Source organism: Schistocerca piceifrons, chromosome 2 (assembly GCF_021461385.2).
Source record: "Schistocerca piceifrons isolate TAMUIC-IGC-003096 chromosome 2, iqSchPice1.1, whole genome shotgun sequence".
NCBI classification, from domain to species: domain Eukaryota; kingdom Metazoa; phylum Arthropoda; class Insecta; order Orthoptera; family Acrididae; genus Schistocerca; species Schistocerca piceifrons.
The window spans coordinates 481688878-481715045 of record NC_060139.1 but is presented as its reverse complement, the minus strand read 5'-3'; the positions used below and the strand labels follow the sequence as shown (position 1 = coordinate 481715045).

Below are 26168 nucleotides of genomic sequence, written 5' to 3'. Positions count from 1 at the left end.
AGTACAGATGACAGCTCCGCTAATGCACTGCCCTTTTATACCTCGTGTACGTTATACTACCACCATTTTTATATGTGCACATCCCTATCCGATAATTTCTGTCACCTCAGTGTGCATTAATATACTTGGAACATATTGTTAATTCTTCAATTGCAGATTTTTATTTCAAGTAAGATTCTATATATTTTTGTAACAGTTGTATTCCTTGTGGGCGGCTAAGCCATACTTCACCATCACCGAAACAGCAGAAGGTCTCTTACCACGGAACATATGGTAATTAAAAATTAACTGAGTTTCGTACACTTCCCAACGGTTTTACCTGACATGAAAATGGAAATTTGTATAAGTTTACAGTTTTCTCAGTTTCACGATGTATTTAACTTGTAACTTTTTTTTGAAAACACATATGCTTAGTTTGATTTTACTTAGTATGAATGTGTAGCAGAGTAATAGCGTAACAGATTGACGGCTAAATGCAATAGCTACTGCATCACATTTAAATTTTAATAGAATATTTGTTCCTAAGTACATGATAATGTTGTAACTTGAAACGTGTTTTAAAATTTCGAAAGCCTTAATTTTTCCGGGGTGATTTCAGGAAAAGACAGTAACAAATCTAAAGTAATTGCCACCATTAAAAATTGATTGAGAAAATACACTAACAGAAAGAAAGCCCAGCACCAAGAAGGAGTTGTGCGGCATATACCGATAGTTGGTAGGCGTGTTTATACACATAAAAGATGATGTCTGTGCAGATTTCGCGCCAGTCGCGTAACAGTGGCGCTAGTAGCGCCACTATGAGAATGCAAATCAAGTTTGCTTTAAACACACGGTTTAACGGTCGTAAGCGTTAGTTACCTTTGAGACTGGTCATTGACGTTAGTCAAGAAAGCGTTCAAGGCGACAAAGACGCCTTTTTCAACACCTCACTGAGTTTGAACGTGGTCGTATAGCAGGGCTACGAGAAGCTGGATGTTCCTTCTGCGGTACTGCAGATATACTTGGAAGGAATGTAATCACTGCACATGATTGCGGGCACCTGTAGCTGATGGACTCTACGACTTCGACAAGTTCAGGGTAAGATCGGCTACGTGTATTACAGAGAGGAAAGAACATCGTGTTCGGTGTATGGCTCTGGCCCTTCGTGCTGCATCTGCACCAGCGATTTGAGCTGCAGTTGGCAACGCAATGACATAAGAAACCGTTAAAAATAGGTTACTTGAAGTACATCTCCGATCCAGACACTCTGTAGCGTGCTTTTGACCGACCCCAAACCACCGCCGTTTGATATTTCTTTTGTGTCAAGCAAGAGCTCACTGGAGGGCAGAGCGGAGGTGTGTTGTGTTTTCTGATGAAAGCTCTTTCTGTCTCCGTGACGATGATGGCCGTGTGTGTATAGATTAGGAGGAAGACAGTTGAGAGCCTACAACCAACCTGTCTGCGGCCTAGACACTCTGGACCTGCACGTGGAGCTATGGTCCGAGGTGCAAGGTCGTATGAAAGCAGAACCACTCTCTTGGCCATCACACGCACCCAGACATTGAGTCTGTACGTCAGTCTCATGACTGGACCTGCTGTGCTGGTGTTCATGATCATCAGTTTAGAGGATGTTTTCCAACAGGATAACGCATGCCCACATGCCGCTGTTGTAACTCAACATGCTCTATACAGTGTCGACATGTTGTCTTGGTTGCTCGATCACCTGATCTGTCTCCAGTAGAGCACATATGGGACATCATCGGACGTCAACTGCAGCGTCGTCCACAAACAGTTTTAATCGTCCCTGTATTGACCGACCAATTGCAACAGGCATTCAACTCCATTCCGCAAACTGACATCCGGAACTTGTGCAACACAATGCACGCACGTCTGCATGCTTGCATTCAACATTCTGGTGGTTACACCGGTTATTAATGTACCAGCATTTCACTTTTGCAATAGCTTATCTCGCGCTTACATTAACTGTGATCTTGCAATATTAATCACGTAAATATGTTGCTACACAAATTTATTTACGAAGTTCAATTTTTCTACATTAATTTTTTCGTGTTCCGAGTTTTACCGGCAGTGTATCTTCTATCACAGGGCTTTCTGGAGACGAAATTCCGAAAAGCGTTTCAAGGTAGAACAAGCTCCCTTTTCTAGTCCTGGCGATGATCTATTCTGTGGTACTCTGCAACAAATTGTAATTTTGATCCAAACAGATGTCACGTTTAAGAAAATCAAACAATCCCTTTGGAGAAGGAGAAGCAACTATATTATTATCAAGACCTAAGATGGCAACCCACTTTGAGAACTTACATAAACACTGGTGCAGCAATATTTTGTAGTGTTCTGTGAGAAAAATTTGTAGCGCTGCAAGCCAACAAATTAAGCCAGAATCATTCCAGTGAAACGCAGTAATACATCGAAAATGTTTAGGCAGACAACACTTTCAGATGTAAGCGAAACTCACACAAAAATATCACCACAAACGACGTTTTAGATGAACAAAAGGAAATGTGTGTGGTAAAATAACAAATTTTTGGTACATAACATAAGAAATACTTTAATTGAACCACGAAGGAAATACAGGATTATAGCAATGTAAATCACTTAGAAATGAAATAAAGAGGAAGGGCACAGAACCCATGCTTTAAAAGCTGCAGAAAAAAGGTGAAGATATCGTCCAGAATATACAAAAGTCAAAACAACCTTCGGTGAACTTGAGTACAGTGGTGTCAATATTTAAGAGGGCAACAGGAGTTCCGCTGTTAAACGCAGAGGAGATAGCTGCTAGTCAGGCAGCAGCAGCCAACCGAGACAGACGCGACTTCCTAACCAGAAGTGAATTTTATATCATCATCTGTGTGCTTTAATAGTTTATTTTCTTGAGTTTCTGGGTGTTTATTTAATATCTGATAGCCACAGTTCTCGCGTTTTCCTTTGCGTCGGAAAGTAAAAGGACTTTGTGACATATTACTAGTTCCTAATCAGGGGCAAATTATTTAGTTTCACCTGAGTGCTTCGATAGTTAGATTTTTGAATCTCTGCGTATTAATCTAATTTATTAGACACAGTTCCTGCGTTTTCGTCAGTGTCTACAGTAGAGTTCCGCAGCAAGTGTCTAGTTCGTTTATCTGTATAGTTGTGTTTTCCACAGTCTTTAGTATGGACAGGGATGTGATTATCGTGTGCAGATGCGAGTCGGGTTGCTGACACTTCGCTCTCAGCTCCAGGCTGCGTTGGCTTTGGTTACACAGTTTGAGGCTGTTGTGGGTGGGCACCACTATTGTTGGCAGGCCGTGAGGATGCAACGGCCGTCCCGCACGTACGAGTCCTCTGATCGGTCCTCACCCGTGGCCATCCCAGTTACTGCTCGCACTCAGGTTGACCCCTCACCTGTGGTTGAGAGGGAGGTCACCCTAGGGCGTAGCAGGCGGCGAAAGACTTCCCAGGTGGCTGCATGTAAGGCCCTCCTAGTTAGTCTGACAGACAGGTTCTAGGTACTGTCTGTGCCTGACACTGTCGCTTAGCCAGATGCCGTCGCCTGTCCTGTTTCAGAGGAAATCTCTCAGTCTGCAAGATCCGGACAACCACTGGGGGTGGGATTATTGATAGTTGGGAGCTCCAACGTTAGGTGCATTATGGGGCACCTCAGGGACAGAGTTGCCAAGAAGGGGAAGAAAACCAATGCGCACTCAGTGTACATAACAGGTGGAGTCATTCCACGTGTGGAACGTGTCCTTTTGGATGCCATGAAGAGCACAGGGTGGAGCCAACTGTAGGTGGTGACTCACATCGATAACCATGATGTGTGTCACTTTGGATCAGAAGAGATTCTCTCTGGTTTCGAGCGGCTAGCACAAGTGGAAAAGGCTGACAGTTTTGCTTGCGAGATGAAAGCAGAACTGAACATTTGCAGCATAGTCGACAGGACCGATTGCGGACCTCTGGCACAGAGTCCAGTGGAGGGTCTGAATCAGAGGCTCAGGCGGTTCTGCGACAGTGTAGGATGCAGATTCCTCGACTAGCGCCGAAGGTTGGTTGGGTTTCGGGTTCTGCTAAATAGATCAATTGTCCACTATACGCAGAAGGCGGCTACACGGGTAGCAGAGGCTGTGTGGTGTGGACTGGGCGGTTCTTTGGGTTAGAGGGTCTCAGGAAAACACAATAAGAGCATCAGTCACAGAGGGTGCAGATCGAACACAGGAAGATCGTAGATATGAGAACCATCGGTATAACAATTGTAAATTGTCGTAGCTGTGTTCGGAAAGTACCAGAGCTCCAAGCGCTTGTAGAAAGCACTGATGCTCAAATCGTTATAGGCATTGAAATATGCCTAAAGACGGAGATAAGCTCAGCCGAAATTTTTGCGAAGAACCTAACGGTGTTCCGAAAGGATAGGCTAAACACGGTTGGCGGTGGCGTGTTTGTGCTGTTAGAAGTAGTTTATGTTGTCGCGAAATTGAAGTAGATAGTTCCTTTGAGTTAGTGTGGGCAGAGGTCATTATTGGCAACCGGAATAAAAAAAATAATTTGATCCTCTTACCGAACTCCCAATTCAGGTGATACAATTTCTGAAAGGTTCAAAGAAAAGGTGAGTTTGATTTCAAACACGTACCCGACCCCTACGATTATAGTCAGTGGTGACTTGAATTTACCTTCGATATGTTGGCGAAAATACATGTTTAACTCCGGAGGTACGCATAATACATCATCCGAAATTGTGCTAAAAGCATTCTCTGAAAATTATTTTGAGAAGTTAGTCCATGAGCTCACGCGAATAATAAACGGTTGTGAAAACACACTTGACGTATTAGCAACAAATAATCCTGAGTTAATAACGAGAGTCAAAACGAACACAGGGATTAGTGAACACAGGGTTGTCGTAACGAGATTCAATATTGTAACCGCTAAATTCTTCAAAAGTAAACTAAAAATTTACCTATTCTAAAAAGCAGATAAAAATTCACTTGATGTCTTCCTGAGAGACAAGTTCCACTCCTTCCAAATTAACAACGTAAGTGTAGACCAGGTGTGGTTTGAATTCAGAGAAATAGTATCGGGAGCAATTGAGAGATTTATGCCAAATAAATTAACAAACGACGGAGCCGATACTCCTTGCTACACAAAACAGGTCAGATCACTGTTGCAGAAACAACGAAACAAACATCCCAAATTTAAACAGACGCAAATTCCCCTAGATTGGCGAGCTATTACAGAAGCTCGGAATATAGCACGGACTTCAATGCGAGTGCTTATAATAGTTTCCACAACGAAACTTTGTCTCTAAACCTAGCAGAAAATCAAAAGAGATTCTGGTCGTACGTGAAGTATGATAGCGGCAAGAGAATCAATGTCTTCTCTGCGCAATGAAGATACTATCGAAGACAGCGCTGGCAAAGCAGCATTATTAAACAGCCTTCCGAAATTCCTTCACCAAATAAGGCGAAGTAAATACTCCAGAATTGAATCAAGAACAGTTGCCAACAAGAGCAACTTAGAAGTAGATATCCTCGGAGTAGTGAAGAAACTTAAATCACTTAATAAAAGCAAGTCTTCTGGTCCAGACTGTATACTAATTAGGTTCCTTTCAGAATATTCTGATACAGTAGCTCCATACTTAACAATCATATACAACCGTTCGCTCGACGAAATAGCCGCACCCAAAGACTAGAAAGTTGCACAGTTCAGACCAATATTGAAGAAGGGTAGTAGGAGTAATCCACTAAATTACAGGCTCATGTCATTAACGTCGATATGCAGCAGAATTTTGGAATATATGTAGTGTTCGAACATTATGCATTACCTCGGTCTATTGACAGACAGTCAACATGGATTTAAAAAACATCGTTCTTGTGAAACACAACTAGCTCTTTACTTGCATGAAGTGCTGAGTGCTATTGACAAGGGATTTCAAATAGATTCCGTATTTCTGAATTTCCGGAAGGCTTTTGACACTACCACACAAGCGGCTCGTAGTAAAATTACGTGCTTATGGAATATCATCTCAGTTATGTGACTTGATCTGTGATTTCCTGTCAGAGAGGTCACAGTTCGTAGTAATTGATGGGAAGTCATCTAGTAAAACAGGAGCAGCCGTCTTCGGTTGTTTGCAGATGACGCTGTCATTTATCGACTAACAAAGCCATCAGAAGATCAAAACAAACTGCAAAACGATTTAGAAAAGATATCTGTATGGTACGAAGATTGGCAGTTGCCCCTAAATAACGAAAAGCGTGAGGTTATCCACACGAGTGCTAAAGTGAATCAGTTAAACTTCGGATACATGACAAATCAGTCAAATCTAAAAGCCATATATTCAACTAAATACCTAGGAACTACAATTACGAACAAATTAAATTGGAAGGAACACGTAGAAAATGTTGTGTTGCAGGCTAATCAAAGACTGCGTTTTATTGGCAGGACAGTTAGAAAATGTAACAGATCTACTAAGGAGACTGCCTACACCACGCTTGTCCGTCGTCTTTTAGAATAATGTTGCGCGGTTTGTGATCCCTACCAGATAGGATTGACGGAGTACATCGAAAAAGTTCAAAGAAGGGCAGCACGTTTTGCATTATCGCGAAATATGGGAGAGAGTGTCCCTGAAATGATTTGGGGTGGACGTAATTAAAACAAAGGCGTTTTTCGTTGAGGCGGATTCTTCTCACGAAATTCCAATCTCCAGCTCTCTCCTACGAGTGCGAAAATTTTTTTTGACACCGACGTACATAGGAAGAAACAATCACCATGATAAAATAAGGGAAATCAGAGCTCCTACGGAAAGATATAGGTGTTGGTTCTTTCCGCGCGCGACACGATATTGGAATACTAGAGAATTGTGAAAGTGGCATGATGAACACTCAGCCAGGCACTTAAATGTGAGTTGCAGAGTATCCATGTAGAGGTACTGCTTGATGACATGACAGAAGGAATGGGAGTCGATAGGGGATCCAGTTCTAGAATCAGAATTCGATAAGGCTTTGGAAGTTTTGCCATCACTTTAGGCAGAAGCGGTAGATAACACACGTTAGAAGTTTGTATTTCGACTTGGGGAAGTGCAAACAAACGACTGGCTATTTAGGTGGGCATGTAGGATCTATAAGAATGGAGCCGTAACATCGGACTTGCCGAAAAAATATTACCTAGATAATCCCGAACATAGCATCGGCAGATACCGTACGAGCGACAGATATCGTGTAATCATTTTAATTTCACAGACATCCATGTTGCTAACGCGAGTAATATATAGAAGAATGGGTAATTAAATTGAGAAGCTGTTAGGTGATGATCAGCTTTTCTCCTTGGAAAGTTAAAGTCCCGCAGAACTAGTGCTGATGTTGCACCTGATAAAGGAAGAAAGACAAGAACAATAAAGACACGTCATAGAATATGTCGACCATGAAAAAGCGTTCGACAATGTCAAATGGTGCAAGATGTTTGAAATTGGGGGAAAATAGCAGTAAGCTGTAGGGAAAGACAGATAATATACAGTATATACGAGAATCATGGGGGAACTATAAGAATGGAAAATCAAGAAAGAAGTGCACGGATTAAAATTTGTTCCAGCAGCAACACAGTCTTTCAGCCCTACTGCTCAGTCTATAAATCGAAGAAAAAAAATTCCAAGAGTGGGATCAAAATTCAAGGCAAAAGGGTATCAATGATAAGACTGGCTCATGGCGTTGCTACACTCATTGAAAGCGAAGAAAAATTACAGGACCTTACACATAGATAGAACAGTCTATAAATAGTCCAGAATATGGATTTAGAGTAAACCGTAGAAAGACATAAGTACAATGGAATAGCTGAAATGAAATTAGTGATAAACTTCAACATCAAAGTTGGTGACTACAAAGCAGATGAAGTTCAGGACTTCTGCTGGCTTGAAAATAAAATAACAGATGATGGACGAAGCAAAGAGGATATAAAAATCAGACTATCGTCGGTAAAGAGGTGATTTCTGGCCAAGCGAAATTTGCTGGTATCAAACATAGGGCTTAATCTGAGGAAGAAATTTCTGAGAATATGCTTTTGGAGCACGGCATTGTGTGTCAGTGAATCGTGGACTACGGGACAACCGGTATAGAAGAGAATCGAAGAGTGTGAGATGTGTTGCCATAGAAGGATGTTGAAAATAAGGTGAACTGGTAAGATAAGGTATGAGGTGGTTCTCCGCAGATTCGGCGAAAAAAGAACCTATGAAAAACACCGAGAAGCAGAGAGGACAGGATGATAGGACACCTGTTGTCACATCTGGGAATAACTTGTATGATATTAGATGTTCTACGGTACTGTAGACAGTAAAAACTGCAGGAGAAGACAGAGATTGAAATAATACAACAAATAGTTGAGGACATAGGGTGTAAATGCTACTGTGGACTGAAATGGGCGGAACAAGTGAGGAATTCGTGGCGGCTGTGATCGAACCAGTGAGAGGACTGATGACTCAAAGAAGAAGAGAAACTGGTTAAATAAATACGCATTTTAGTATTTGCAAATACAGATTTCAAATAGCTTTAATGTAGTTAGTTTTCTAATGCCTAATGTGATACTACAGTATTCCCCTTTGAGCGGGGAAAAGAAAAAATCCATGCGCGTGGTACGTCACTTATTGAAAAGTATTATCACTACCGTCAACAGTCGGACATCCACAGGTGGGTAAAGGCCTCCTCTAGACTTTTCCGCGTAATAAAGTCTCCTGCATCTTCTTAACGCCTTCTAGCCACAACCCCTTAGCTCGTCGTTTCGGTCTTCGCTTGTCTCCTGGAATGCAGCGAACAATCTTTGTCCACCTACCATCCGTTCGCCTGGCTACATGTTCCGCCAACCTCAAGTGTATTTTCATTAAGGTTGTTATTATGTTTCTAGTCTGTTCGCTGGTACATTTATTTGTTTTCCTGTCTCTACTACTACTTTGCAACACTCATCCACCAAACTAGGTTGGGGTTGTTTGGGGGAGGAGACCAAACAGCGAGGTCATTGGTCTCATCGGGTTAGGGAAGGCCGGGGAAGGAAGTCGGCCGTTCCCTTTCAAAGGAACCATCCCAGAATTCACTTGGAGCGATTTAGGGAAATCACGGGAAACCTAAATCAGGATGGGCGGACGCAGGGTTGAACCGCCGTCCTCCCGAATGCGAGTCCAGTGTGCTAACCACTCCGAACGAGGTGGCGCAGTTGTTATCACACAGGAGCATTCGGAAGGACGACGGTTCAAACCCGCATCCGCCCATCCTGATTTAGGTTTGTCGTGATTTCCCTAAATCGCTTCAGGCAAATGCCGGGGTGGTTTCTTTGAAAGGGCACGGCGACTTCCTTCCCCACCTTCCCCTAATCCGATGGGACCGATGTTTGGTCCCCTCCCCCAAACCAACCAACCAATCAACACACATCCTTCCATTGCTCATTGACAAAGCCTCAGGTTTTGAACTGAGAGACCATACTTCAGGCCAAAACTAGTAATACACACATCGAAAGCTTTGGTTTGAAAATTCTCATTTAGTGCACCCAAAGCAGTCCACGTCATTTTTATTCTCCTGTGTATTTAGTTCGCTACCTGTCCCGTTCTTGTCTTCCTTTAACCCAAATACGCAAATCGTTGACTGGCTTTATGATTTTATTTTCAAGTTTTACGATATTGTTCTCAATATATATTGTTTTAAACTTGTCGTAATAGATTTTCAGCCCTGCTTGCAAACTAGGCCTATTGACTTTCTCCATTCGTTACTATTGTTTGTCTGCGCTGCAGGATAACGGTATGATGTCATCAGCAAAACGTGCAATAGGAATAAAGAACAGTAGACAATTTACATGCTCAACCAAACAGGGTTCCGTGAATAACAAGCTAGTGTTACTGCATACGTAACGATTATAGTGATAACTCAGTAATCTATAAATAAGTAACTGCATTGGATTTACATCAAGCAGAACGAATGTCACAGTAGAGGCGACTGTGAATCACGTGCCTTTTCTTTCTAGCGTGCTGAAGAACTTCCGCGAGAACAAAGTGTTCCAGAAGCTGTACGTACCGTCGCACAACAGAGCCACTCCCTACCTGCTGGGAGTGATGGCCGGCATACTGGTGTACCGTGGACGAAATCTGAAGAGGAAAATGAACGAGGTATTTTAACGTACATTAATGGGCACAGTTTTATTCTGTTCATAAGATTTTGCGGGGTCTTCTTGTGATGTAACAGCAAAAAATGGTAGTGTTTTATATAGTACTAGCTGAGAACCCTGCGTTGCCTGAGTATGCATTCATTCCAGTCTTCTAACAGCCCATCTCCTCCTTCCCCCTATCTCTGACCATGTGCCCCCCCCCCCCCTCCCACTCTCTCTGACCATTTCCTCCCCTTCTCTCTCTCTCTGTCCATCTCCTCCTCCTCTTTCTCTGACTGCTCATCTCTTTGTCCTTCTCTCTCTCCCTATCGCCATATTATGATTCCCACTCCAATTTTCTGTTTCTAAGCCCCACAGTATTTCTTTCCATATAGTAAATAATGTATGTACCAAGTTTGGCTGATGTCGATTCAGGAGCTTTTCAATCGCGACTTTGCCAGGGTACGCACCTGTCACATGCATGCCGCCTATATTTAACGTCTTGAAACATGTTTGTAGACGTATTTCACCTGTATCTCTAGCGAATTTCGCCCCGCAGTTTCGTTTTCACGCAGCTGAATGTTTATGACGTCGTAACTCCAAAACTTTGTGTCTTACAATGAGATTTTTTGACACGTAAATTGAGTGGTATATGCGGATACCGTCTGCAACATGTGCTATGAAAAGAGTGTAATAAAGGTGCAATAAATTACAACGTTGAGCCTGATGCTTCAGTTTTACTGCACCAGAAGTGAAAACATAGTAAGCGATAAACATTCTTCTTCAATCTTTTTGCTGCGGGTGTCAGTGAGAGTAAGTCTCATAAGGGTGCGTGCAATTATGTGTACAGTTTGTTACAAGTCACAAAGTGTCCTCGTTCTCAAATATTGGATGAATATAGTCTAGCTATTTGCTCTTCGTGAGGTACGCGTCTGTTTCACTCAACATTCGCACCCGTTTGAGAGTCTGGTGCCTCTTACCCCCTCAGTAGTTCTTTCAAAAAGGTAAGTGTTATGTATATCAAGTGTGGTTGAAATTTATCCACTGGTTTAGGAGGAGACGTGATGCATAAAAAAACATACATTTTGTAACGTTCTTTGAAAATGTGTTGGTGTTTTTGTGTGCCAATGAATAAGAAATGCGTCTTGTTTGTGTATTGCCAATTTACTGTGTGATGTGTTATTGAGCAAATGACTTGATCTGCAAAACCCTACGCAATTTTGATAATCCCTCTGAAATATACTCAGTCTCGTAAGCACCGAGTTTTATGGTCCTGTACAAAAAATTGACAAAATTCCCTGTGTAAATAAACAAAGAAATTTTCCTTAGCTCTAGAGTCGCAACGGATGTAATCTTGGTATTCTGTTCTCTCCACAGTAGGCATAGAAATTATTCAATCTTGGCACGGCGAAGTGCAATGCCGGCCGTAAAATAACTTCATACGAATAATATCAGTAGATTGGTTGATAACTGAATAACCTTGCAAATGTTCAGTGAAAATACTGGGTATTGGCTCAGCGCTGTGTAATGCTGCCTGCATTGAAACTGTTACAAATATTAATACTTTTCTGAATCTTGCACATTAATACTTTTCTGATGCTGATTGAAAAACGATTTCTTTAAAAAAAATATTCACTGTTTTTAAATAAACACGACATGGAAGAAGATGAGGTACTGATAAGGGGATATCCTAAGACCAAATGCTTCAGTTTGAAAATTGTATTCAAAATAAATTTCCTCCTTCTCAAAATCTGATATGAAACATTTTACATTAAGTTCCAAATTAGTGAACTTCTCAACTGTTCTACAATCCTCATTTACTGTCGTAATTAAAAACGATTGGATCGTTACATGGCAAAAAGTCTGACATCGTTTGACAAAACAGATTCCAAAATTTAACTAGTCTGTGTCAGGATTACAAAACGCACAGAATATTACAAATGGGGTATACGTAATCAGCCTATACATTAAATCTGATGGAAAACACTTGGTTCCTACATTCAAGGGACAGCACTGTAAAAATTAGCGAAAGCCACTTGCGTTACTGCATACTTAAAACTAAACATACAAAATCTCATTACCTTACAAATTTGTTCCAGTTGCTTTACCTCTGAGTTACAGTATCATTCATCACTTCATTTTATAAAAACTGTATTATGCTGCGTCCGTAGACCAACAACTGAATTCTCACAGCTGGCCATTAGCTTTAACTCTTACATCCTACCTACGACAGAGTGCGACGGCAACTGCTACTGCGCTCCGCACGCCCCAACTTTCAATCGCTTCTGCCACTCAGGCAACATCTTTGGTTCAGTTGTGTCGAAAACACAATCTCTTCTGCATCCGACAATCGTTTCAGGTAATTTTTCATTATTTATATTACAAAAACGGGCTCCACGTACAAGTGGACCCCTCACAATTTTTATAATACACTGCCGGGAAAAAAATTAGTAAATCTGGAAAGACGACGTCGAGTGTGATCCGATGACGGCATATACCACGTGGGATTAGTATATGTGCTTATAGTGGTTTCAACGCCGTCCGTCAACAAATAGCGCAGTTGCATAGCTACCAGAGCACTATCTGTGTCTACCACCAGGGGATAGTAGATGTGCTGAAAATGGTTTCACAGTCGTCTGTCAACAGATAGTGCAGTACCGTAGCTACCAGAGCGCCATTTGTGTCTACCCTTTAATAGGAATGCTCACAGCCAGACAGCCAGAAGGCTCAGTGTGGTGCAAACATGTGAAGCAAGCAAGCAACCATGGTTTGACCAACTTTGACCTTATGGTATTGAGAAATAAAACCGAAGGGAAGCCGTCTGTCGTTGTTGTGCCCTGAGGTAATGTGAAGTATAATTGGCGAAACAGATCCATGACTGAATCACACAAGGTTCCAGAAAACGGGGCGGACCTCTCATAAGAGTAAGCCAGTAACCAGCAGCTGTAAGGAACACATGGTAATTTGCTGAACATACAGAATACAAAGCGCTGTGGTGACTATTCGTGACCGTCCTACATTCAGCAGCAAATTAAAGGGCAGAATGACCATTATGGGCTAACAACTCACTCCTCTAAGCTTTCCATAACATTACAAAATTAAACTTCTGTTGAAGCGTTTCAGAAATAACTATTAAAATGTAATATATGTAACATCCAATAACGAATGACGTAGGAAGATTAGAGCCAATGTAAGTATTTTCTGGTAAATAGAACCAACATTACAGTTAATAAACGAGCTACAGTCTTCGGTTACTGTTTTATAAATATGTACTTTATATTATTCTTCTAGATAAGATACTATTTTACGTTAAATTAACACACTATACACTGTTTTCCTACAACAGAGAAGCTGATAGTGACATGCTGTCGTATGTTAACAAGTACCAACAATGAATACAGCAGCGAACGCGTTGCTCGAATTACAAATGCAAATCACCCATGAAACATATTTGAATGCCACACAAAATCCACATGAATACCGAATAACGACATGTAGAACAGCAGGAACAGCATAGCCTAGGGGCATCAGATAATGAAAAAGTAGAAACAGAGCAACGCATTTAATATAGTGGTCATGATATATGGAGGAATTTGTCCCACACAGACACCGCGGATCCCAAGCAAAACAACTCCAGGAAGCTTCCATGCATTATTCATGTTTTAAACAACACAATGTTGTCATACTTCCTGTCGCAAGATGCACATAGCTTTAATGACATTGAGAGAATTATCTAAGCTCAAGCCGTTCCAGCCGTGATTGAACTGGTGGGAAGATAATGTGAGTACACGGACAGCGTATTCATTCACACCTAAAGTCGCCATGGGAAAGACGTATCAATAATGATACAGTAAATTTGAGGGGAGACATTGGTCGCGTACACCTGTTCATCAAGGAAAATAACAGCAAAGGACTCATAAACGTATCACAAGAATAAGGGTAAACACAAGAAATTTTACAGGCTATCATAAAGACAGTCAAAAGTAGTAACGGCTTAAGCTCTATGTTAAATTAGCACACAGACATGGATATCATTAAACCACATGTCCAAAATGAGCAAAGATGATCCACCACCTACAACCAGTAGAAACATTTTTCAAAGAAAATAAGTATGTCATGTTGCCTGCAAAAAATGCAGGAGAACGAATGCAAGGAAAGGCAAGACCCAGGGTACTGGATTTGAAATGTGAAAACAAAAATAGACCTATGAATTATTAGGACACCTACAACTATTTAGTCCCCCTTATGGAGAAGGCTGATGCATGAAACAGTAAAACAATCCATCACGAGTACAACTTTCAGCAGAATTTCATCAGTTTGAAAATCTAAATCATATGAAAGAAATGCCATCTGCGCTATTAACACATATGCAGTCCCATAGTGATTTCTACTTTTGACCTCACTGCTTGGACAAAAGCAGACCTGGAAGTAATCCAGAGAAAGATTTGGGAAATGTTCATGACTTATGGCAAACAGTATCTTAAGTCAGTTGTTGAAAGACTAATCATTCCACTTGAGAAAGGGTTAGGGGGCTAGCAGATACTGAACAGCGACACAGAATCAACTTTGCAATATGTAGCAGTTCTAGTATTTCTACAAAAGCACTTCATCAAAAATGTATCAACACTAACTACAGACATAAATTGCGTACCACTTAGTCACCACGGTAAAGCCAAAAATAATTGATACCAAAATGAAAGGTCAGGTAAGAAAAGAACTACACATGGAACATGTAAATGACTTCAACCAGAGCCATGTCGATTTACAGGCATCGAGTAACTGACTGACAACGCGGTTTACACCCAGAAACGGATTTTTGACAGCGAAACTGTAATGGAGAACTAGCGAAAGTATAACCAGAAGGAACAAGGAATATACAACAGTAAAATGTACAATAAAATTGAAACACTAGGAAGGCTACCAAATAACGAAATTTCACTTTTTGTGCGCATATACAAGGTCCAGTTACATTAATGTAACCACTACCTACGTTCGAAGTCAACGTGCAATAAGCATTCACGGATGGAAGATGGTAACAGCTGGAGTGGAGGGAATATAAAGCGTGTTGGCGGGATGCGGGAAACAGTGCAATCGTTTCTTAATGCGGAAATGGACCGATATGTCAGATACCCAAAAGGGCATACTCATTGGCTTTCGGACCAAGGGTGGAAGCGTTTTCGAAGCGGCTAAGTTTGTAAACTGTTCATGTGATGCCGTAATTCAAGTATACCATACACGGCAAAAGGGCGCTATACCGAACCAGCGCCTAGGCCACTGTGCACCATGGGCCGTAGATGACAGGGGTGAACGACGGCTGTGGAGACGTGTACGGGGGAACAGAAAGTGCAGCTGTTGAGCAACTGCCGGCAGCGGTGGCCGAGCGGTTCTAGGCGCTTCAGTCCGGAACCGCGCTGCTGCTACAGTCGCAGGTTCGAATCCTGCCTCGGGCATGGATGTGTGTGATGTCCTTAGGCTAGTTAGGTTTAAGTAGTTCTAAGTTGTAGGGGACTGTTGACATCAGATGTTAAGTCCCATAGTGCTCAGAGCCATTTGAACCATTTGTTGACACTGGCCGCCCAAATGAACCAAGGGACTTCCGACGGTGTCTCCTCAACGAAAGTCCAGTAAAAGTTGCTGGTGTGGGCCTCCATAGCCGGCGCCTGGTTCATGCGTCCATGGTAACTGCTGTTGATAGGCGACGGAAGCTGCAAGTTGCAAACGAATATCGCAACTGCACATCCTGTGAGCTTTTCAGATAAATCATGTTTTATGCTCCATCAGAGGCCGTAAGCGTGTACAGCGTAAAACGTTACAAAACAAACACTACGTAACTATCATTGGAATGGTCCATGCAGGAGGAGGGAGCATTATGCTCTGGTGAATATTTTCGTGACATTTTCAGAATGATCTCGTCATTCTAGAGGGCACAGTGGATGAACGGGGACTGCGTCCACCCCTACACGCAGTGTGTTTTTCCTCAGCACGGTGACATCTAACAGCACGACAACGCAGCGCGCCACACAACTTGCGGCGTACGTGCGTGGTTCCAAGAGCAGCAGGGTGAATTTGCCGTGCTCCCCTGGCCACCAGACTCTCTAGATTAAAACCCAATCGAGAATCTGTAAGGTAAACTCGTTTGGGCTCTCCGCGCTATGAATATTCAACCGAGAAATCTAGCACAGCTCGCCACGGCACTGGAGTCAGCGTTGCTCTGCATCCCTGTAGGTACCTCGCAGCACCTCACTGACTCTATCTCTCCCTGCACATCTCTCAGCGGTTCGAGCTGGAAAAGGTATTTATTCAGGCTTTTGACAGGTGGGCATATAATGTGGCTGAACATGTCGTATCGGTCCGTGCACGATAGTGTTCAGTACCAAATGGTTCAAATGGCTCTAAGCTCTATGGCACTTAACATCTGAGGTCATCAGTCCCCTAGACTTAGAACTACTTAAACCGAACTAACACACACATCCATGCCCGAGGCACGATTCGTACCTGCGACCGTAGCAGCAGCGTGGTTCCGGACTGAAGCGCCTAGTACCGCTCGGCCACAGCGGCCAGCAGTTCAGTACCAAACCCCGCGTGAAAATCCGATTTTTCAGGGGGGTGTATGTCGGTTCTATTGATCACAGACATGAGACCTCTGTACATCTCTGGGAAGAAAGTGCATACTGTAGCTATCCCACAGTACAGGGCCAAAATTTCCATGTTACACGCTACCTCCAGCCCAGGAAAATTGAGAAGATCGGTTGTTTCGTTAGGATTAGGTGTGACCTGGGATGTACTTTAGGCAGCTTATAAAATACCATTCGTTCATGGGCGGTCCCTGCGAAATCCCTGAGAAACCATGATTTTTGGGTATGAAAAGTACCAGTTGTGGGGACTGTCACTTTTATAATTCTATTCATGACAAATCGTCGGAATTTTTACCATGAATTCTTAACATGATATTGTCGGGGAACCTTGAAAGTTTCTTCGATATCTTTATCCACTACCGAGATCCACTCTTGCAGTTAAAATGGGCACCTAATATCCGGTCTGAGGCTTAAATTTAGATTTAATTGACGTACTGAACAAGTAGAGTAGGTTCTAGGGTCATCGCTTGAGTTCTATGGTCATGAAAGAATATTTTTAGTCAGAATTCTTTTACCAACAAAACTTTATGACATGCTGTCACTGTAATGGTCACTTCCTGTATAAAGTATGCCCAAAGTAACAAACGGCAGTGACCAAAAATTAGCTACGGATGGTCTTTACATGCCTGAAAAGAAAAATTATAGAGAACTAGAAAGACTGCAAATCCAGTAAAATATTTCTAATGACATTTTTACATTTTTAAGATACAAATCATAAGCCGGGCGTTTCCGATTAGTTGCGATCGGTGAGCAAACCAGCCAAAAAAATTGTAAAGCAGACGATTTGTGTTAACCTGTTGTTTGTTGTTTATATGTGTCAAAGTATATAGTTGTGTCGAAGTATATAAACTGGCAAAACTTCACTGTCCTATAGAATTGGCTTTTAATATCCATCACAACCTGCTGTGTCAGGGAAAAGAAGGGAACCAGCGCAAAGATGCTCTTGTCGGAGCACAAAAAAGACCCTTAGAGAAACTGGGGAATCATTTCCCTCGATCCCTATTCATCACTTCTTTCCAAAAGTGTTGGAATGGGAACATATTTGCCGTTTTTATGGTGAAAGAGAGCAGTAAAGAGACAGTGACTGTAGAAGAGAGAAGAGACAGTGGTGGCTGAGAGAGTAAGTGGCAGTGAAAACGAAGGAGAGGTGAATGAAAACGATAGCAGTAGAAGTCAAATAGAGAGGAGATATCGATGATCAGTGAGAGTGACAATACAAGAGAGAGATCAATGGAGAGTCAAGCACGGGGAGCCAAAGAGAGAGGAGACATTGTAAATGAAAAAGACCCATGAATGGAGACCATATATATGGTTGAGGGGCCTGGGCCTCCCAGACAGACGAACTTTACCACGTAAGAATAGGGAAAGGTGCACCTTGGACCGAATTTTAAAATGTGGGCATAGGGGATAAATAAGTTCACCCCTCCCACAGAACGTTTGAGGTGCCGAGGTATGCTGGAGACACTGGCAGTGGTAAAGAAAGACAAAAGGAGACAGTGTAAGTGAGAGGAGAGACAGTAGCACTGGGGTGTAGTGTAAATCAATGGGGGAAAAAAGATACATTTAATGGCAGTGAGAGGGAGATGCTGAATATGAGGGCTTAGCTACAAAGAGAGTCTGTGTAAAAGGATTTAGAATGTGCTGTATTAAAGGACCAGGAATATCTTCGCATGGCAAAATTTTTGGTGAGGAAGGCCGAATGAGGACTGAAGCCGCTGGTTCCCAATATCCCATATCTTTTGAAGAGGAGCGTATTCGCCTGTTTTGTGATCCGACAGGAGCATTCTTGCGCTGGGTATTAGAAGAAACACATGATCAAATTTTTAGGAGGTTTTGGGTTATAATGGGTGTGAAATTTAGTTTACGGAATTTCCACGTCAGGCAGAAATGACTGTTTTAACCTGGGTGGGCATCGAGTGAAACTCAGCTTGAACGGCAGATGAAGGTACATGATTCCATGCTGATTCAACTGTAGTATTCTAATTGTGTGTGTGTGTGAGTGTGTGTGAGGGGGAGAGAGAGAAAGAGAGAGAGAGAGAGAGAGAGAGAGAGAGAGAGCGAGAGAGACTGGATATAGGAAAGAGAAGGCTAAGATCACAAGTTAATTGTCGGCTTGACGTATTTCCAGCAATGAAATTGCTGTAATTGCGAATCTGACTAGTTCCATATACCTATAGGTGCAGTTATGATCCACAGTACACGCATGTTAACTCAGTACGACAGAGTCCAAAGGTCCATCAGTGGTAGCGGCTGCCGAGTGTTGGAGTGCCAGACTCAAGGCAACCCACTACCTTACGTTTACAGTGGAGGGGAGACCAAGAGAGCGTGCTGACGATGGCGAGAATCTGGCACCCTCTGTGTCGACGTAGGGCAGCACGGCCAACACCGAGTTTGGCACTGTCTCGTTGACAGGCAACGAACGTAAAGCATAGCCAACTGCCTTAACGCGCCAGACATGTAGGTCATAATGTCAAAATTACTAGCCACACGAACCAGGGAAGGTCGCATAGTATACTCAGTGGGACTTCATGTTGCAGCCGTATCACAATGACAATTGCAGCGTTCGTCACGCTCGAAGCCTCTACACATGAGGACGGCCACCTCGAATCTCTACGCATGATCGGGACTCGCATGAAAAGACGACATGTTGCCACCGCATTGTTCCGTGTGACTACTGGCCGCCCGCTGTCTGTGCGTCTCTTTCTGCTGCCGTGTCAAGGGAAGCCGCTACGCTGATCACTATTCTGGTATTCTAAAAGTCGCCGCTCTGTCTGCCTCTATGCTTCTCTTGCTGCGAACAGGCCCATTTCCTGATTCAGGCAACGTGACGTAACCGTACGATCCTGCGCGCCAGAGTGAACGGTATCTGTCCTCTATGGCGCCTGTCGCGTGGGGCTGCTGAGATCCTGCATGGCTCTATGGCCCTTCAGAACTGGAATTACGCTCTGTGAAACCTACGGTTCGGTAGTTTCGGTACACTACATAAATGATGTAGTAATTGGTAGCATTACCGATAGCACTGGTATGGAAAGAAACATAAATGCAAGTGTAAGAGAGAAACTGGGAACCGACTTCTTCTCTTAGTTTTTTAAATTAGTTTGTTTGTTTGTTTTGCACACAGAGCCGCACATCATTCAGTCTTAGTCCACTGCGTATTTTATATCCTTACAGAATATGAATTACGTTTTATAGCTAATAAAAATAAGTTTACCGCTAACTTCTGCACCGTTGTATAACCAAAGCAATTACTTTTGATGTAAGAACAGTTTACCTTCTGTGGCTGATCATTAAGTGGAAGGGCTGGGGGTGCGGAGGTAGGCGTAATACCAGTAAAATCCACGGATACTCTTAAAACTAAACTTTTAAAAACAACATGAAATAATTGATTTACAATAATATATCAAAAAACTTTACAATGAAATTTTTAATTTAATTTAATGTGGTACTTTGGCCAAGAAAAACTTTACAACCGGAAGTGAGTATAACACATGCGGTCATCATATCAAAATTACTGCTGTTTCTCATTCGTCTGTCTTTGCTCTATGCAAACAGTTACAAAAGAAAACACAACTGTCAGAAGTTGTCTCTGGAAGTGACACAAAAATAACCATCTGAATACAGTACATATGAGTAGCATGACAAGTTTTCGGACTCCCCTTCCCGTAGAGTTCTCTTAGTTAAATATACGCCACAGCTGAGCCACATACAACACTCCTGGTATTCAGACCCCTGGGTGACGACCGTTCCAATCACTATAACTCGAAAAGGTAATGAGCGGTACTATCGACGGTGTCACGGATACCGACCAAAGGCATTCTGTCCGCAACACGTCGTGTAGCATTGTGACGCAGCCCGGGGCTCCGCTCTTCCGTCTCGCTCTCTGGCTGCAACCGTTCTCCACGGAGCTGGCCCCGGCCGCCCCTCGTGGCAGTCAGCAGAGGCCGCACCACACTTAAGTACCGGCGCAGGAAGCTTTCGCTCGGCTTTCAAAGGCACACTACATAAAATTATGTATATAACTATTGTTATTATTTTGTTCTCAATAGAATGTTCTTCATCATGATCAAAGGCAAAAGTTTCCTGTTATTTTGATAAATACGAAACTTGTTTATGAACACACAAAAATGTTTTAAATAAAATCGATTAAGTATTGATGCGCTGTCTGACGTAATCTTGTGTTGAGGTTCTTCTATTTGACTGCGTTTTCTAGCGGTATATGATAAATCTGTACTGTTTTCTGTATGTTTTTAGTACGAAATTCCTCTGTCTCACTTTACAAAACAACAATTCTCGATAAAACCTGAATTGAACATTGACAGTTTCAGTTTTGCTATATATACTGTTTGCTTTTAAATAATAACCAAGAGGATATTTATATAGGGCAAAAATGTTACGTAGGTTGCCTGGCACTTTATGCATCCCCACTCGGTTTCTAGACAGTTCATGATTTTCGGTTTTTAGGGGAATCTAGTAAGACACTGATCGCATACGCAAAGAAAACGATCATTATAGCGCAACGCCGGATAGATATGCAACACCCCTAATGCATAGGTAATTTGGGTGTGTACTTAATGGACCAAACCTACCAGGAAAACTAGGGTAGTCTATTTTCACTTATAACAGTCTGGGGTAGCCTACAGTAGGCTATAGCAGTTTTACAACTCTATTCAGAGCCCATCGATTCATTATTCGCCTGACTGCTGTGGGATCCCGACCAGCATGACCAGCAATATCAAGGAATACTAAATAACAACCTCATCAGGCCATGATGTTGCTACTGTCGAATTTCGACACGTGCTGGTAGATGTTTGTCCTCGTTAAATGAGAGACAATATGATCTTCTCAGAAACATCCAACATTCAACAGTGGCTCCTGAATGTCAAAATCAATGAATGATCTTTCTTCACATACAGGATGTTTCGAAATACATTGCGTAAATCAACTAAATACATGTAATAAAAACATTACAAGAACTGTAAACGCACCCTAAATCTCCACTCAATATCCTGGAAGTGGCAGGCTGGTGTCCATGCCATCCAAAGGCTTCAAGTCAACTGAAGCAGTGGTCATTGCTCAGGGTGGCCTGCCTCCGCCCACCCACCCACTTGCCACGGCCAGTGTGGTCTCCTTTGTTTAGGCCGTGATGGTCAGCGAAGGGGGGCCAGGGGAGGATGAGGACAGGGCTTCCTTTCGCTCCTCCAGACAGTGCTCTGCCTCTTCGCTAGAGGTGGCCCACCACATGCAGGTAGATGTGACGTCTTTGTACCGTATAGCTGTCCTTTGGGGCCTTTTGCCATCAGTGCAGTTCAGCAGTACAGTTCACTCCTCCCAAAAGCCCATGGCCGGGTGTGACAAACAGTGAGTTGGAGGCAGTATCTAAGACAAAAAATGTTGGCGGCAGGTTACTAAACTTTTTGTGTGGGCTGCAAATGGTTGCAGGTGTCTCTCGCTGTCCTTAAGAGACGAGATAGCTGCATGACAATAACTTTGTTTCATTCATAAATATTGAGAGGTTCCCTAGAAGCCCTGAGAAATGCTCCTAGGAGGCTGCGCACTTGCACAACAATAACTCTGCTCCAGCCATAAATTTCAGTGTTTTCCGTGTCACGAAGTTCCTTGTAAATGTTTCCTGGACGTGGCGCACCTGCAAAGCGATATTGCTGCCATAAATTTTCGCTGTTTACAAGAAGTCCCAGGTCACGAAATTCCTTGTAAATGTTTCCCAGGAGACGGCACAGCGACACTTCTACCCAATTCCACCAAAAATCATGGCATCAGGACATGTTCTGCAGAACTTCCATCAACCTAGAATTCTGATTGGCTGTCCATTCAAACTGGCTTGATGTTTCCAAGCTACAGGCTGCTGGACAAAGCCTTTACCGACTTGCCTGGCAGTTGGAGGCACAAAGGCTCCAGTGTGTTCAGACCTGCATTCATCCACAGGTTTGAATGCTGCACTCCTACTGGTTTGTCCAGTAGAAGTAGTGGTGGCGGGATTGAGTCTATATAAGTCCGCCACCTATCTTACTCATCCTCGTTGTGTGCTTGTTTGTAATTGTTTCAGTGAGCCTTGTCAGTTTTTGGTGCGCTGATTTTGTTGTTGTTGTTAGTGGGTGTTTTTTTTTTCTGCAATGAAATGCAGCAGCAAGTTCACAGAAAACAGCAAGAGCCCAAGATTTGCAGAAGACAACGAACTATCGTGTAAGTAAATAATGTTGTTTACTTCCGTAGATCTGTGAAAAAAAGTGTGTTAAATCCCATACTTAATTTCTCTTTAGTAATTCCGTTCCTTTCCGTTGTTATAGATTACCTGCAGGATATTGTACTGGAATGTGATTAGAGGGAGGTGGTCAGACCTTCGAAAACTCTCTGGACTCCTGTGCTAAACCCACAGTCAGAACTGCCCTGTAAGTATAACTTGTTCTTGTAGTAGTAGTAGTAGTAGTAGTAGTAGCAGCAATGGTTTCACATTCAAATTTTTTTTTCTTTTTACAGCCTATATGCCAGGAGTGCTGGCTATGCTGTAGGAGGAGAAACCATAACTGCCTCTAGCTGTTGAACAGTCTCCAGCTGTGAATTCATCATCTCATCAGTCAGATATGTATAGAAAATAATAATTCCAAAGTGGTTGTTATGTATTCTTTTTTCAAAAAATCTTACATTTCTTCCTTTCTCCATCTTCTAGATCAGATTAGCTACGAGCTGGATGCTGTTCAACAGTCTCCAGATCCTGCCGAGTCACCTCACCAGTCGTGTAAGTAGAAATTAATATTCTGGTGTCTGTGTGGTATAGGAGTTTTTTTCCCTAACGACTCAGTATTTTGTTACAGTCTGAGATATCACTAGATTCGACCGGTGGCTCCTGGGTGGCTTGGACTCTGAGATGTCTGAAATATTCAGTGACCGAGGGCAATCTGGGTTCGAGCTGCCCATCCCAGAATGGGCAGATGCAGTACCCAAGGACCTTGATGAGATGATTGTCTCCTGGCGCCAGAACGATGAATTTAGTGGTACTGCTGACTTAGATGAATTATTATAGTTGCACGTTTTTTTCTATCTTTATTCATAGTATTAGTGTCTTTTTATTCCTCCTTCTGTGGCCAACGTGATTGTGTGTTTAATTAATGTACTTCGTTCTACTACTAGTCAACTGGCTGCCATCTATGTGAGTTCTGTGTGCACAGCCCATGCAGAGCAAACAGCAGCTGTCATGGGCAGACATATTTACCACTGCCCTGAGAAACAGAGGCGCTGCAACAAACAGCCACTGTCTGCTTCCCCACAACTCGGCTGCTCATTCTGGTTGAGCGAACATCCTACTTCCATGCCACCACTTAGTTCCACTAGTAACAAGATTGATACAGCTAGTAGCAGTCCCCTCTCCTAATCAGATCACAAACATCATGCCAGAACTGGACTATGTAGAGATCAAGGACGTGTCAGGCAGCAGCAGGCAGCAGAAACAGGGAAGTAACCGATTTTGTGATTTTTACAAGTTCCTGACAAGGAGCAAATTGTATAATTTCATTTGTGTGCTTCGATAGATTAGTTTCTTGACTTTCTGCGTGTTAATTTAATATCTAATAGTCACAGTCCTCGCATTTTCATTTACATCGGAAAGTAAACCGACTTTGTGACATATTACAAGTTCCAAATCTGAAATGATTTATTTAGTCTCATGTGAGTGCTTCGATAGTTTGGTTTCTGAATCTTCACGTATTAATCTAATTTATTAAACACTGTTCTTGCATTCTCGTCAGGGTCTACGGGAGAATTCCACAGCACATGTAGATAGTCCGTTTTTCTGAGTAGTGAAGTTTTCCATGGTCTTCAGTATGGGTAGGGGCTGTGATTGTTGTGTATGGATGCGAGCCGAGTTTGTAACACTTGGCTCTCAACTCCAGGTTAAGATGGCTTCGATTACAAAGCTTGAAGCTGCAGTGGATGGGTATCACTGTTGTGGACTGGCCATGGGAATCCAACAAATGTCCAGCATGACCGAGTCATCTGATCAGTCCTCACCAGTGGCCATCCCAGTTACTGCTTGCACTGAGGTTGATCCCTCACCTGTGATCGAAGGCGAGGTCGCCTCGGGGCGTGGAAAGTGGCAAAAGAATTCCCAGGGGACAGCACATTAGGCCTATCAAGTTCGTCTGACAATCAGGTTCCAGGTGCTGTCTGTGGCTGACACTGTCGCTCAGCCAGATGCAGTCGCCTGTCATGTTTCAGAGGAAACCTCTCAGCCTACAAGATCCAGTCAGTCACAGAGTGTGGGATTATTGATAGTTGGAAGCTCCAATGTTAGGTGTGCTATGGGGCCCCTTAGGGCATGGCTACCAAGAAGGGGAAGAAAGCCAATGTGCACTTAATGTGCATACCAGGTGGAATCCAGAAGTGGAACGTGTCCTTTTGGATACCATGAATGGTTTCAGCCAATTGTAGGTGGTGGCTCACTTTGGTACCAATGATGTGTGTCTCTTTGAATCAGAAGAGATTCTCTCTGGTTTCGAGCAGCTAACAGGAGTGGTAAAGACCGCCAGTCTTGCTTGTGAGATGAAAACAGAGCTCACAATTTGCAGCATCGTAGATAGAAGTGATTGTGGGTCTCTGGAACAGAGCCAAGTGGAAGCTCTGAATCAGAGACTCAGACGGTTCTGTGACCATATAGCTGCAGATTCCTCGATTTTCGCCATAGGGTGGTTGAAAATGGGTTTCACACCTTCACTACCCAAAAACCGAATAACATATGGTTCAAATGGCTCTGAGCACTATGGGACTTAACATCTGAGGTCATCCTAGAACTTATAACTACTTAAACATAACTAACCTAAGGACATCACACACATCCATGCCCGAGGCAGAATTCGAACCTGCGACCGTAGCGGTCGCGCCTTTCCAGACTGAAGTGCCTAGAACCGATCGGCCACTACGGCCGGCATAGGTGGTTGAGTTATGGGTTCCGCTGAACAGGAGTCCACTACATGTAGGAGGCGGTTACACGGCTAGCAGGGGCTGTGTGGCGTGGACCGGGCGGTTTTTTAGGTTACAGGGTCTTGGGAAAACACAAAAAGGGGAAGGATAGGCTAAACACAATTGGCGATGACGTGACTGTCGCTGTTAGAAGTAGTTTATCCTGTTGCAAACTTGAATTAGATAGTTCCTGTGAGTTAGTATGGGCAGAGGTCATTCTTGGCAACCGGAATAAAATAATAATTGTATCCTTTTACCGACTTCCCAATTCAGATGATACAATTGCTGAAAAGTTCAAAGAAAACTTGGGTTTAAGTTTAAACATGTACCCGACTCATACGGTTGCAATTGGTGGTGACTTTAATTTAACCTCGATGTGTTGACGAATGCATGTTTAAATCCGGATAAAACATCACCCGAGATTTTACTAAGCACATTCTCTGAAAATTATTTCGAGCAGTTAGTTCATGAGCCCACCTG

At 42.8% G+C, this 26168-nt stretch overlaps 1 protein-coding gene across 1 annotated transcript in view; it reads left to right on the top strand.

Annotated features, from left to right (window-relative positions):
* The window catches only part of LOC124775081 (nose resistant to fluoxetine protein 6-like), a 365609-nt gene that overhangs the window by 295478 nt on the left and 43963 nt on the right, over nt 1-26168 (top strand). Inside the window, exon 10 of the mRNA XM_047249887.1 lies at nt 9964-10105. Coding sequence (XP_047105843.1) covers nt 9964-10105 — 142 coding nt within the window. The remainder of the gene's footprint in view (nt 1-9963; nt 10106-26168) is intronic.